The sequence below is a fragment of the Scaptodrosophila lebanonensis genome, unplaced genomic scaffold, assembly GCF_003285725.1.
Source record: "Scaptodrosophila lebanonensis strain 11010-0011.00,11010-0021.00 unplaced genomic scaffold, SlebRS2 tig00000024-arrow-pilon, whole genome shotgun sequence".
Classification (NCBI taxonomy): Eukaryota; Metazoa; Arthropoda; class Insecta; order Diptera; family Drosophilidae; genus Scaptodrosophila; species Scaptodrosophila lebanonensis.
Genome location: NW_022060538.1, coordinates 22,064,885 through 22,079,993, shown reverse-complemented (window position 1 = coordinate 22,079,993; position 15,109 = coordinate 22,064,885). Strand labels below are relative to the sequence as shown.

Sequence of the window (15,109 nt, the reverse complement as noted above, 5' to 3'; positions counted from 1 at the left end):
TCGTTGGGGTTACTTGCAAATTAACATGAATATTACTCTTTACAACCATTTTCAATCAATTACGATATAGGTTTTTTCTAAGAACGTTTTCTGTTGAGTGGAACAGAAACATACTCGCAATAAAACAATAATTTTCATTTTTAAAGTTATTTGCGGTTACTTATTGCCAGTATTTCCCAAACTTTGCACAATGGGAATATCATTAGTTGCGACTGGTGTAGAGGTTCTCAAAGAAACTGCAGCACATAATTGCTCGTTTTTGAACACTGCGAGCCGGGGCAAAAAGTAAACAACAGAAAACAGAACATACAGATTACAATTCGTCGTAGCAAATTTGTTTTTCGGCATACAATTAAAACAAAATTAACAGAATGTGCATTAAATTAGACACGAAGACAGCCAATTGACTACGAAGCCCTTTGACGTTTGCGTGTGTGCGTTGAATGCACCCCCGTAAATCTGCACAATGTTCAAGCTCGAGTCCTACATTACGCCAATTCTACTGAATTACGTGGCGAAATATGTGAAAAATATTCGCGATGAGGATGCGCAGGTGTCGCTGTGGGAGGGCGAGGTGACCTTCCAGAATCTGGACATGCGGCTCGACGTTCTTGAGGAGGAACTAAATCTTCCCGTTGAACTAGTGTCGGGCCACATACACGAGCTGAGCATACTGGTACCATGGACTAAGTTGATGTCCGAGCCCGTGAGCATTGTAATTAACACAATTGAGTTTGTGGCTAAGCTACCCGACGAGGATCGAAAGGAACGGCGTGCAATGAACATGCGTGAGCGACGGCGCCGATCCAAGCGACTGTCCGAGCTTCCCGAAGAGCAGCAGGCTGGCGGTACTGGGTCGGGCGTGGTTAACAAGATAATTAACAACATAACGCTACAGTGCAATAACATCATACTGAAGTATGTAGAGGACGACATTGTGGTTTCAATGAATGTGCAATGCCTTAGCTTTAATTCCGCTGACGAAAACTGGAATGCGGCCATGGTGGATGTAAACCCCCTAAATGTATTTATCCGCAAGATCTTAGAAATATCGGACTTGACCATATGTCTGGACAGACGAAATACGGCTGGTCGTATTGAGGTGTGCCAGGAGCCGGTGCTTTATCGATGTACCCTGCAGTGCCGCGTATTACGCAAATATAACACCACCACTATGAATACATCAAGCACCACGCGAATTGGAGTATTCACAAAGTCATTGGACTTTAATGTGTCGTCGCTTCAATTCCCAATGGTCGTGCGCCTGATAAAAATGTTGTTGGAACTGAAGCCGGCCGATATGGAAGACGACACGATAAGTTTCGATGAAAGAAACGAGCCGGCCGTGGAAGAAGTGCCCCAAGAAGAAGCTCAAAGACAAGGCAACATGTTTAGTTGGGCGTGGAATCTACTGCCAAGTTTCGAGGCACCTCCGCCACTTCCTAGCACGCAGGAGCAGTTTGGTCACGCATTTGACATTGGCATCTATGCAGAAGAGCTTAATTTTCAGCTGAAAAACTCTGAATACGTTACCGACCAGACCATGGGCGGCATTAAGCGCATACGCTATACGCCCATATTGCGAATAAGTCTTGGTGGTATCTACTACGAGCGCTCTCAGCTCAAAGAAACGGATTGGACCAATGTGAAGGCGGGCCTGTCGAGTGTTTGCATGGAACCTCTGGGCGTGTATCGTAGTGAGGATCCCAAGGACCGGACGTTGGTCAACACGGCAGAGGTAAGTGACTGGCCTTACTTTTATACTTTGATCTGAAAAAACAAATAGGTAATTTCGCTGAAAAGCCTAAACCAAAACACATATTATATTACTCTTTGCTTTTTTGTGTACCCTGAATCAGGACGGTTTAAAATAATATATTATAAAGTCAGAATCGATATACATATAGTAGATATATATATCCGTCTATCCGTCCGTCCGTATGAACATTTAACACATTTAAATTATAACAAAAAAGAACGCCACAGATATCCGTATGCAGATGAAGTTTCGTTGAAATGATTGGTAAAATGAAGTTCATTTAATTTGTATGACGTTGGGAAAGGGTCGGGGGTCACACAAATTTAATGTTCTACTCGTTATTTGCTTACTTTTGATTGTCTTTGTAGTTCCAAAATGACCGCTCCTTTATCGACAAAAGTCTCTTTGATGAAAACTACAAATTTTCGGATAACACATGGTGTACCACGAACTACGATGATTACTTTGCCCGCCATACAGATGAATATATGCTATTTCGCAGTCCTGTGCTCGCCTTTGACATTGTCGAATATCGTGTGGCTTCAACAAACAAACAATCCAGCTCGGCGATTGGGCAACTGAAAGACTTCGGCTTGCGAGCCCAGTATCGCTTGCTATCTGCTGGCATCACCTTTCATTTCTCACAGTCGTTCCTTCAGGTTAAAAATGTCATTAGCGATTTATTACGACCTTACGATTACCCAGGATATCATGCAGAAAACGTAAGCGATCAGGAAAAGGCGGAGACAGACCATTCACAGCAAATGCTATCAAATCCACTAACGTATGCGGACATGGAAAAATTGAAGAGCTACCTACCGACCTGCAACTACCGATTCGAGCTCCGCAACATGACCGTGCAGTTCTATCCGCGCCTACAGATGGATGACACGACTGGAGTGAATCAATATCGCCTCTCGACTACAATCAAGCAGTCACTGCTCCCCTATCTTCAGTTGAAGTTGCCCCTCGCCGAGGGGACTCTGTGCGGTCCAGTGAATGCACAGCGACTGGTGCAAATGGTTCTACAGGTTCAGGACAGACCGCGTGAGTTAATCGACACGTGCTACAACTACTTCAAGTTCAATGTAAAAAATCTAACATTCCTGGTGCAAAACACCACGCCTGAAAGGGGCAAGGCAAAGTTGCTGAATATACCGCGCATGCAAGTTAACTTCTACAAGTTGTTGCTGCCACACCTGTGGACACCAAATGAGACGGCGCTGGAAATCGCCGAGATACAGTCCGAAATTCTAAACATAGAGTTCTCCAAGCGCGAGCTCATTCTGGTCACGCGCCTGATTCCACTCATCCTCGGCTATAATAGTGCAGAGCTGACTGCATTGGCAAAGTTGGTGGCGCAAGCCACAATCTCCTCTGATGTAATCAAACTGCAGACGCTGGCATCGAAGCTGAAACTAAACTACCGCAAGTATAACACACATTATTCCGGGCTCCTATCGTTACGGAGCATAAACACGGACACCCATCACACAATGATGAATATGCGTAATGTGGTTCTGTCGACAACGAAAGGCAGTCAGAAAAAGTGGTTAGAGATGCAGCTGCAAATCCCGATTGGTGAGCAAACGCTGCCAATTGCTGAACAGCCGGCCACTGTGATTGCCTTCTGGATTGAACCGGTACGCCTAACATTCGACATTTATCTGCTGCAGTTTCTGAACTTTCGTGAAAAAAGTGAAAATTCGGTGGAAAAAGGTTAGAGCGTGTAGTATTCCTAAATTTCATCACGTATCTATACTCATTGATAATTTTATTCTTTTAGAATTGGATCCAGACTTGGAGTCATTGTCGCAGTCGGAGCGCCTACCGTCGATATCGGCTCAGTCTATTGTCACGACACTCACGCAATCGCAACTGCCGTCAGGACAGTTTACTAGTCGGCGAACCAGTCGGAATAGTCGCAAGGTTTCAGTCCCCGAGGAGACTGTACATTTGAGTTCTGAGCGCGATGAGAAGGTGTACTTTGAAGTCAAAACCGTTACGCCTCAAAAAGAGGTGGAGGCAGATAATTTTGATAGTCGAAAACTGTTGTATCGATTGTGTACCATGATAATACTGATAGAAATGGCTCAGGTGAGGATTGATGTCTGCGAGATCATGAATCGAAAATTAACGCAGGAAACTACTGTTGAATACACGTCGATTCGATTGCCGCAAGTTAAAGTAAAGTCGCGTAACAGCGAAGCCATTAGCCGCGCAAATTTACGCACCGTCATAAAATTGGATGCCAACGTGAGCACATATAACTGGATCATCGAGTTAACCAATTTAAGCGTGCATTACCGCAAGGGTCCTGTGTCCGAAGAGATTCTGGCACCTGTCCGTACAACTATAACAGTGGCTTTGTCTCGCAAGCTGCCCGAGAAGCAGAATATAGTTGAGCAACGAGACTTTCTGGAAGAAGAGAATAAACCGTCCGATATTAATATATTCAACCAAGTCGACTCTGCACCAAAGAAAGTGGACTGGTTAGATGATGAACACAAAAGACTGGACGAACAGGAAGAAATTGAGCGACAAATGAAGGGTGTTTACTCCTTCAATGTGCATATAGACATGTCGGCTATCGGCATCATTTGCCAGAGGGTAAGTGTAGACACATCTACCTGGAATGTATCGTCTAAAGATATAAATATTATTAAACATTTACAGATCAAATTACTGCACGAACACTATCAGATACTCTCGAATATTTGTCAATCAATGCGTCTTAGGGAAGTTAACGAAACTGAGTCACGCACCGTAGAACCAAAGCTGGAAATATACACGGGTAGCGCCCAAAATTATCCATCGATCAAAGAGTTTCTGGATTTAGACCCGAATTTCGAGCCTCCAAACCGGGAATATGGTGAGTGAAATATACCAATAATTGTTAATTCAAATAGAAATGAGAATGAAACAATACTAATTGACAGAATCTATCTATACCCATCAAATATAGACAGTTGTAGACATTGTATTTCTAGTGGGTTTGATGTTTTTTAATAAGAGTTAATAAGAGTTAACTGATGGGTAGGTGAATATATATTTATTGACTCAGATTATCTAGTTAATTTGTTTAATTAGTGTTGCCAGTTAAAGTTAGTCTTTTTTTATTATCCGGTTAAAGCATCTGCAATCTGAAACAAATACCTGTTCCACCACTGACCGTGAATACCCTACATGTCTCTAAATGTATCATATATGTTAATTCAATTTTCAGTACTGGAACCTGACGTTATAGTGAATATTTTCTGCCAATGGACGATTCCACGCATAACATTCGTCCTGGAAAGCTATGCGGACCACAAGCTGCGAAAGATCGTGCTGAGTATCGAGGATTTGTTGCTCAATGTTGACAAGCATGCGGATTTCACAAAAATTACCACCAAAGTGGAGAACGTGAACCTCGACTATTTTGAAGCAACGCTGCAAAGCGAGTGGAAGCAGATGGACGGGTTGCGCATAAAAATGCTTGGGGATAGCAGCAACATGCCGCTGCTTAGCGTGGTTGTCACCACAGTAAACCTACAGGATCTGTACACCAAGATCGGCGCCCGCAATCCACACAATAAGAAGCACACAATATCCGAACTGCTCATAGAATTGCAGCCTATCGAGATCGTTGTGGATTTGGATCAAATCACCGAATTTTTAGTGCCGCTGTGCGAGGTGCTTGAAATTATGAGCAGCTATAACGAAAAAAAGATCGTGGCCCGCACCCCACCCCCTAGCATCAAAACCGCCCAAGATCTCCCGATGGTGCATTTGACGAGCAAGGGAATCTATGTATACGTGCCGCTGCAGACCGAAAAAAAGTGTTGCAGTGTGCTGCTTCTGCGGGTAAGTAGCCGCAAATGTTATGTTTTGATAATCCATTTGGATTGATGTTTACTGTTAGATCGAGAGCATTAATCTAACGCCGAACTTGGAGAATCCTCTTGTGCGACAACCCATACGCCAAGATATCTACCATAAGGCCGCCGAGCTCAATATACTGGGAACGCCAGGCTCACTGGTCGAGGATCGCCAGTACGAGCTAAGTATACGAAAAATTTCGCTGTCTTCTGGAAACTGGACGCAAACACAAAAGTACCGCATGGAGGCTTTGGACAGCCCACATACCAATCCTGCTTTTGAGTGGAACAACCAGAAGCGCCGAACAGAATTGGAGCACATGGATATTTTCCATGATTTCGATTTCATCTCCATCTATGCACCGGCCATTACATATGAGAATTTACTTGTCTGCGGGCAGAATGTGGAATATAACTGTGTAACCGATTTTGTCGCGACATTATGCACGCACCAGATTAACTTGATATCCTGCATCCTTTTGCGACTACAGCGGCTTTCCAGGTAAGCTAATAATGACTTCATGTTGATATATGCATATACATAAAAGGCCATGAGTGAGTGGTTTTGTGGGAAATAATTACACGTAAATAATTGAAGTAATAAAAACAGACACTATATTTTAAAATTCTGTTATTTTCGCAGCATTGTAAATCGTGTTTGTACAAGAGGTGAGCCCCGCAATATCCACACTCAATTACCAGTTTATGACATGAGCAGTCGTTCATGGGATAGTTTATCAGTTAATACGGCACTAACGGCTCAAAACAGCACGGAAAGGATTTCGGTGAGATCTGAAAATGTAAACAAAATAAAGCGTGCTTCGCAAAATCCTGGCGTACAGACGTATCTCAGCTACAGAAATAGTCGAGCACATCGTCCCTCTTTCTTCGATGCCAAGAGTTCTAGTGACACATTCCTGGGGTCTTGCCAGAGTGATTCGGGTATTTACGTGAACAAAATTGTTATAACGCCTGAAACGTTGCGCTCTTCTGCTAGTGAATCCCTACAACAGCAGCGATCATGGCATCGTTATCCGCAGACCGTGTCCTTTGTTGCCGGCATATTTGTATTAAAAGTCTATGATGTGATCGAGTTGCCTGATATACCGCAGCCGATCCTAAAACCGCTCATTCTTCTTACTGTATCGCAGCCGAGCTTCATGACCACGCAAAATCTGCGTGAATCCATAACCCAAGCCTCGATCTTCAATTTTAATGTGCATGTGGCCTGTCCAGGTGAGCCGCCCCCTGGCACAAGCGACCCGCACCACAAACAATTCAACGAGGTGATCTTCGATACGTTGCCGGGAAACACTGGCAGTTCAGGAATTCCACCGCCCCTCTTGATTATAAAATCGCAACTGGATCGTGCGCAGCAGCTGGAAGTGGATGTGGAGCTGCGTAAGCCTATCGTGTTGCGTCTGTGCGAAAATAGTATCAAGCAATTAGCCAGTGATCTGATTCGTATATATTCCGTACTAAACGAAAGTCCATGTTTTTCGGTGCGTAGTGAGTTACCCGTGGTGCGTACCACGCCGATGCGCCAATTAAAGCTGCAATGCTACGACGCAGACCGACTGCACTTGGCCTGTGACCTGGTTACTATAAAGTTCTACGATAAGATGCACTCCTATACCTGCACTGCTGTTTGTATGGACTTCAGTGCTCGCGTTAAGTTCAGTTCGCGACCCCAAAAAGCTGCGGTGAAATCGGCGCTGGGGACTTTCTATCTCCAGGCTGGCGAGAAAATTCTACTGCATCCATTGTTAATGCGTTTATCCGCCGATTTGCGCAGTGAACCCTGGTGCCCTGATCAGTTGCTTATTGGTGCCACCCTAAAATTGAATCTATTGCATATAGATGCTAGCATACTTAACATTCTGGAGCTGCGACAGGCGTACGCAGGCCTCACCAGGATTAGGGAACACGTCGCCCTGGAGTGGCAGACATTTTTGCAACAACGACCAATGCTAGGCGAACCAACAAATATAGTTCCTGGCTCGGTGCTGCTGTACACGCCTACCTTCGACCGCATTGTGCATTCTAAGACGAGTCCGGAGCCAAAGACCGAATTCTATCAAGATGATCTCAGGTGGGCTATGCCATAATCAATGTTCCGTTGAGCGTTTGTTACCGCTCCTTTCCTCTTTCCAGGGCGGGTGCTTTTCAATTTGTCTACTTGAACACGGACGCGGTGTTGCCGATGCCCTACCAAGTGCAAATCATTAAGAAGAATTACGGGATCATATGCTGGCGCTACCCTCAGCCTCGCCAGATGAGTGGCATACACATTTATCCAGTTCCCATGCCCGTGAGCATTAGCATGTCTGCATGCCGAAAGGAAGAGTTAAACTTTCCGTCTTTCCAGGTCAATAATCCCATTCACATAAAATGCCGCATGGAGTATTTTAGCGAGACTCACGAAACCTTTTTACACTACTGCGATTTTGAGCTCTCCGAAACAACAAGTAAAGAAATACAGCCTCCCGAACGCCACATTTGTGCAAACATTTGGCGCGTGGTCATCATGCAGTCGCTCATATCGGTGGACGGAACATGCTTTGAAACGGATGAGGACGAAGACCTGCAATCAGTGAGTTTCGTTTTTATTCTAGAAAGACTATAGGGAAGAAGAAGCCATGTTATAGGTCGGTCCATTTATAATAAACATGATAAAACGAATCGATATAGACATACGACCTCACTGCCTGTCTGTAGGAACGTCGGTGACTTTTAAGCCACTAGATCTAGGGGCACTAAACTTGGTGTCGTAGATTTGTTGCATCCATATGACGAGCAATTTTAAGACAAATCATATATATCCTCATCATTTTACGTAGCTTCCATAGCATTCCAGCATTCATCGCAAACATCACTCTTATTAGAATACATATTATGTTATCGATGATATCCTAAATATCTTGGTACTTATAAGTCAGTTTATAATATCTCACAACAATTTGAAGTTTGAAGATGTCGCAAAGAAATGTATAGTTTTGAAATAATGCCACCCCATAATCTGAAATTGATTCGAAATCGGTCCATAGTATGTTCTCCCCTTTGGAGTTCTAATTTTCCAATTTCACTTACACTGTGAAAGAATACTTGGGCTGTGCGTTGATCACCAATCAGTCAGTCAAGATCAACTGTTTTATATCAAAGAGTATAGAAGACGGATGTAACAAACAACATAACAATTACTTGTATTATGTCTTTTTATGCTATACAGATTGATAGCAGCAGGATACAGCAAGACTTCAAAGGCGACGCAGATAACGATTTCATTCTCCACCCCAAAGTCCTAGTTGGCTGCATGCGCATCGATACAACATTCAATGCACAATTTGTGCCCAAGGTTCAGCTCTTATTGAGCTGTAAAAATATCGAACTTAATTTCCTCAACCAGCCGGATGCATACAACGAGCTGCCCCCGCTGTTAAAGAAGTACAACCTTAAGCGAACCACCACAATAAGCCAAACATTCGCGACATTGGATGTCCAGGACTTACATCTGTATGCAGTCATCCATCAGTATAACGACTTTAGTGTGGAAACGGACTTCCGAAGTCGAGTTAAGTGCCTGGACTATGGATTTATTAATATGATCGATATTGTGGAGCCGATATCATTCCAAAGTTATTTCCGATTCAACGGTGGGCAACGTTTGCTGCTCGCCAACTTTTTAATCGACAAGCTTCGTCTTAATTGCGGCCCCTGCGTCATCCACACGCTGCTCTCGTCTAAACAGCATTGGCAGGAGCTGCTGGAGCAGCGCTCCGCCTTGCACACCCTTATGCCTAAATGTGTTGTGGTTAATCGCATGCACGCGCGTTTTAGCTTTGGTCAAACGGACACGGGAGAACGCATTTTCGTAGAGCCCCATGAGCTCCAGCTGTATCACTTTCGCAGCGACTATCATAGTCAGGAGTTGACCTTCTTTATTGAAAATCCAACAACTCAGCAAATCGAGTCAAGCGATTCTGTGCACATTGCCCTCAAATTTGACGATGAACACACAGTGAAACATTTGCGCGTGGGCAAGCGCTGTATAACTATAAAAGTTGGCAAACTATCAGCCACTCAGGTGTACATACTTGTCAAAGGCCAGATAGAACTAATGAGCATGGTGCCGTATGAGCTTATTGCCGAATTTCGGCGCGAGGGCAAGAACTACGATGAACAAAATCTGTTGGAACATGTGCTGGTTGCAAAAGGACGTGCATCCTTCTATCACACGGTAGTGCGCAACGCTGACATAAATATGCGGTAAGCTCTAATGATCTGAAGTTTGATATTTTAGTTAATCGCATTTTTTATTAGTCTTAAGCTAAGCATGGGCCGTGGAAAAGGACGCACCGGGGACATCCCACTCAAGCCCAACAATAGTCTGCCATGGTTGGTAAAGGTGCCAACTCAGTCGCCTCAGCAGTTCATCAGCTTGTGGATACGAATTTTGCGTGAAGACATTGTGCTGGATAATGTGGGGGATGACTTTTATCCACAGAAGATTCTAGTTAGCATATGGCCTATATTCGAAATCTGTAATATGCTAAGCTGCGATCTGATGGCCACGGAAAGCAGCACAGAAGAGCGATTCAAAATAGCAAGCGAGGGCGGACGAATGCCCCTCAACACACCTACCACTCACGTCACGGAACATAAGGTTTCTTTCGAAATTCCGTAAGTGTACACATAATAAAAAGGTCGTTGAGGAACTTCTTATGCTTTCTTCTTAACAGAGCTGAGCTCGGATCTGCCTCCCAAAGCGATTACACCTTTATGCTAAAGGCCATGGACTGGCAAAAGTTCTTCCACTACGATCATGACGAGTGGACTATTGAAACAACGCTGCAAAATCTGCGAAAAGCTCTAAAGCCAAAGTGGCCGATGAATGATCAGGAAGAGTTACGCGTCCGACGCTGCACAATGCAACAGAATACTTTCGATATCATCTATAAGGCGCAGGCCACGCGAGAGTTCTCCTGCACCTTAGGACTGAGTGTTGCCGCATGGGGTATGTTTATTAATGCCACAGGGCTTGAGGTCAGTATATTTCAGGCCAAGACGCGGTCACGGTGCTCCCTGAAGGCTAACTGCCTTGAAATGATGCCGATGCTAACTGGCCTGTTCAGCGTAGATATACCCTACGGGACTAGCTGGATAGCCTCGAACTCTGTGTGCTTGGACGAGCTCACAGACACGGTCGGTAACTCTCGCTACACTGTCCTGCGTGCCAACTCCTTCATTGATATTGTGGTGGTTCGAAACGAGGATGTTCTAAGATTTTTGCTTGAGTATAAGATCGAAGATGGATGCCGTGTGTTCAAACTGCGGCCCAAGTTTGTTGTGACAAACTTCACGAATGTGGTACTTCACGCACTGCCACTGACTATGGATCACAAGGAAACGTCAAGTCGCGAGGATGTGCATGCGTTGGATATGGCCAAAAAGAACCGCAACCTTATCTCAGTAGAAAAGTCGCAACAATGGTGTGTGTTTAAACCAAACAGCTCTCTTTATTCCTATGAAAATATACTTATTTTTTTGCCCTAGCAGCATTGGCATGACAATGGATGTATTTTATGATCTGAATGCCCGAAAAGCAAAGCATACAAGTGACACGGCTTTTGTATACTTCGTCTGTTTTGCCGTCGCTGGCAACTGGGATATATCTATACCTATACCATTGGCTATACCATTTGCGCGTCGCTGCTTCAGCCTACAGGATGGCAAGGAATCCATACCATTGGTGGTGACGCTGATCGAGAAGGACAATGTCTACTACTTAAACGTTTTTCGTGATACGGCGCCCGCTATTATCATTTCAAATCATACGAATGTCAAATTTATTGTCGCCCAGACGACCGCCTCGGGAAATAGTAATGTGACCAGCACAAATGCGGAGTTTGCGGGCAAGCACTTTGAGTGGAACCAACTGGTGTCGCCGCGCAGCAAATGTTATTACACACCACCACAAATGTATTCCAATTTTCCGGACGTCGAGTTCACCATCTGCAATCTATCTCTTGCAGTTTACAATGGTGAGTACCTGTGGTATCGGGCCTAAAACGCATTATACTTACGCATATTCTTATTTCCGATTACAGAAAAAGGAGCAGGGGGCAAAAAGAAGATAGGCTGGTCAAAGCCTATACGCACCGACAAGTCGTGGAAGAAGTTCCTGCACGTGCCAAACCACGGCGATGTTAAAGTCGTTGTCTGTGATAAGCATCGCGTAATACGCGTGACTATTTACTACATATCAGAGCAAATGGAGTTTTCCGTTAAGGATCTGCGGTCCAGACTGAATCAGTCCGATGCGGTACGGGCGACGATGCCGGAGCAGCTGACTGAAAAATCGGCCCATAATTCTCCGACCAAACCCGCCTCACCGACTCCCACCAAGGAGCAAATCACTTGCGCCCACTTCGACGATTCATGCGAAATAAAGCATCGAATGAAGATACGGCTGTTTATTAAAAAGTTTGTCTTTAGCCTGCAAACAGACGGCCGTGAGCGCGATTACCTTAAGACAGAAGTGTGCAATGTCTACACAGACGACATGATGGTTGCCTACAACGATGATGACGATGAGCGAGTGCTGCGCCTCCAGATACCCAATCTGCAGGTGGACAATCAGTTGTACTCCAACGGGAAATTTGATTTTCCGGTGCTGCTGTGCTCAGAGCAAATGTATAGACGCAGCACCTGTTTGCCACCAGTATATGATTTGGACGCTATCTATCATCAGCAGACCGAGCGCGGACCCATTGCGCTGTTCACGTTCATTTTCTATCAGGACGAGTTGCAGTTAAACGCCGTGTGCTGTAATTTCCACCCGTTTCGCGTGTATATTGAAGATGCCTACTTGAATCAGTTATTGGAAACATTGGTAGAATGTGAGCCATCGAATTGCGTGCACACCCCAAGTGTGGAGCGCGACCGCATCCAACTCTCTGAAGGTCAGACATTGCTACCTTTAGAGGTGGTTGCCCAGGCGCGGTACATAGCCGAACCCTTGCGCCTTAACAACTTTTGTGTGGAACCTTTAAGCCTATTGCTTTCGGTGCATACTTCGTCGCGACTGTATATTGCGCTGGACCACTCCCCACTCTCGTTTTCACGCTATGAGCGTCAGCAGATACTCACAGTGCCGCTGCGCTTTGGTCAATCGCTTGGGTTGCATTACCTGTCGGGTGCAATTTTCGGTGCGGGCTGGGTTGTGGGCTCGCTGGAGATTCTCGGTAGTCCCAGCGGACTCGCTCGCTCCTTCACCACGGGCCTACGCGACTTCGTCTCCATGCCAGTACAGGGCCTGTTTCGCGGACCGTGGGGCTTCTTTGTGGGTATCACCCAGGGATCCGCTTCGCTGCTACGCAATGTTACAGCTGGCACTGTCAATTCGGTGACCAAACTTGCTGGATCAGTGGCGCGAAACTTGGACCGCCTTACGCTAGACGCTGAGCATATTGAGTTGACGGAGGCACGTCGACGTGCGCGGCCGCAGGGCTTTGCTGATGGTCTCACACAAGGCATGACCGGCCTGGGCATCAGTTTACTTGGAGCTGTGGGTGGCTTGGCGCATCACACTCTCGAGGCACGCTCCTCGGTGGGTGTTATCGCCGGCTTAACTAAAGGCATTGTAGGTGCGCTGACTAAACCAATTAGCGGTGCGGCAGAAATGCTGGCGCTAACCGGGCAGGGAGTACTGCATACAGTGGGATTCAACACTATGCCGCAGCAGGTGGAGCCCAGCGTGACACGCAATGTAGCTCTACATCGTGGCTCGTACTGCATCTGGCGCTTTTTGCCGGAAGAGCTAAGTCGCGATCAAATACTGTTTTTCTATGAGATCACTCTCCTGGTTCACGACCAATTGCGCCCGGCATTGCTATTTTTGACCTCATCGGTACTAGCCATTATGGAGGCGGGTAACGATGATCTGACATTTGTATCGCCAGTATCCAAGGTGGAGGTGGCAGCAGATCGTGACGATCCCACCAAATTTTTCTTAAATCTTAAGCCAGACGACGTGGATGACATTGAAGGGGTAAGAAGAGTTACTAACAAAATGCTTTTATTACAAGGGCTTTATAAGAGAGCAAGATGAAAAATGTAGCAAAAAAATTTACCAATTAAGTTAAAACAGCTAAGACCGACTTAATCGATTTTCAAATTAACTGTTTTTTTCCAATGTCTATCTTTTTCAGCAAATGAGCTTTACGAACGAGCGCATCATGAAGTTTCTGAATAGCTCACGGATGCTAGAAATCACGGCAGATTCACTGAACGATCTGTTGCACGTGCACGACGACCATATCGAGCAGCGGCAAACGCAGTGTGTCTTCTTCATAAAGCAGAATGTGGGCGAACACTTGGTGCACTACTTGAAGGTCATTAGCAGGACTACAGTCCATACTTTTGACATTCATTAGTTATATTGGAAGGTCCTCGTGTCGTGTTGTACAATGGTTATCTTAAGGAGCTTTGCGTCTTGTGCAAAAGCCAGTCCTTTTCTGGCATCTGACTGAAAATTTTTAAATAAAAAAGACACTTCAATTGAAGACCTCTCTGGCTGTCATATCACAATAATCATTCGCACCTCCGATTTGGCTTCAGTTCAGCTGGACAAAAAACAAAAAAAAAAATTACGCCAAGTATTTTGTGAGAGTATATACATAAAACATGTATTATATGTATTTGAAAAAACGGAAAAATTAATTTTGAAAACTAAAGTTGTAATCCACTGAGCTGACAAATAAATGGAGCAAATTTTCTATGAATGAGTAAGAGTAAAGTAGTTTAATTTCGCTTGGCTAAATCCAACAGGCGAACCAATTATAAGATCTAAATTAGAATGTAAATTAGAATGTACAATATAATTGTGCATTGAAGTTTTTTATATAAACAAATTGATTGTAGATAGGACGCATTCATAAGAATAAAATATATTTAAAAGCATGTTGTGTATAAATTGTTGTAAATTATAACTTTTGGTGGCTATATTCGTAGAGCAGTTGCAGGAAGAAATGAGACGCAGTTGCTTTAATGTGTTTAAAGGCTATACATATTTATTGTGCACTTATCCGCGAGTTCTTTCTTTGGCAAACAATCAATGAGAACTGACATGATATACATTAGTTATGTAAAAAACATCGACGATGTTTTTACCACGGTGCATCGATGTTTTCCGATGTTCTTTTGCTAACGATGCATCGTCGATCCATCGATGTTTGTCCATTAAGTAAAATGCTATGATAGTCTCTCTTGATATATAAACATTTTTTATTTCAAGCATCTATGTTGATTAGCTCCCTAATAATAGCTTTTTTTCTATGGAAAGTTAATTTTTAAAAACATCGATGTTGATGTACATCGATTTTTTATAAAGAGACATCGATGTACATCAACATCGATGTTTTCCCTTCGACTTACATCCCTAGTATACATACATAGCACATAGCAAAAAGGACAAAAAACAAGTGTGACC

The 15,109-nt window shown here is 44.3% G+C and overlaps 1 protein-coding gene across 3 annotated transcripts; it reads left to right on the top strand.

Annotated features, from left to right (window-relative positions):
• Positions 1-273: 273 nt before the first annotated feature.
• On the top strand, positions 274-14,402 carry LOC115621806 (vacuolar protein sorting-associated protein 13B). Of its 3 annotated transcripts, XM_030515590.1 has the most exons (16): positions 280-1,738; positions 2,128-3,478; positions 3,546-4,015; positions 4,073-4,369; positions 4,436-4,631; positions 4,986-5,605; positions 5,664-6,121; positions 6,263-7,711; positions 7,774-7,930; positions 7,988-8,212; positions 8,849-9,885; positions 9,940-10,299; positions 10,359-11,108; positions 11,176-11,660; positions 11,727-13,669; positions 13,830-14,402. In XM_030515590.1, the coding sequence occupies exons 1-16, from the start codon at positions 467-469 to the stop codon at positions 14,052-14,054; spliced, it is 11,295 nt and encodes a 3,764-aa protein (XP_030371450.1). In that variant the 5' UTR covers positions 280-466; the 3' UTR covers positions 14,055-14,402. The 3 variants fall into 3 exon arrangements, with proteins under 3 accessions (XP_030371451.1, XP_030371450.1, XP_030371449.1); XM_030515589.1 differs by having other exon boundaries at positions 3,546-4,369; XM_030515591.1 differs by lacking the exons at positions 3,546-4,015; positions 4,073-4,369; positions 4,436-4,631; ... (9 more) ...; positions 11,727-13,669; positions 13,830-14,402 and having other exon boundaries at positions 274-1,738; positions 2,128-2,418; positions 2,477-2,614.
• Positions 14,403-15,109: the final 707 nt, after the last annotated feature.

What these genes read in the sequence shown, in the direction of transcription:
- LOC115621806 (XM_030515589.1), top strand. Translation starts at nt 467, where the DNA reads ATGTTCAAGCTCGAGTCCTACATTACGCCAATTCTACTGAATTACGTG. An exon ending in AGGACGAAGACCTGCAATCA is followed by an intron (nt 8,213 to 8,848) that starts GTGAGTTTCGTT and finishes TATGCTATACAG; the next exon opens with ATTGATAGCAGCAGGATACA. An exon ending in ATCTCTTGCAGTTTACAATG is followed by an intron (nt 11,661 to 11,726) that starts GTGAGTACCTGT and finishes TTCCGATTACAG; the next exon opens with AAAAAGGAGCAGGGGGCAAA.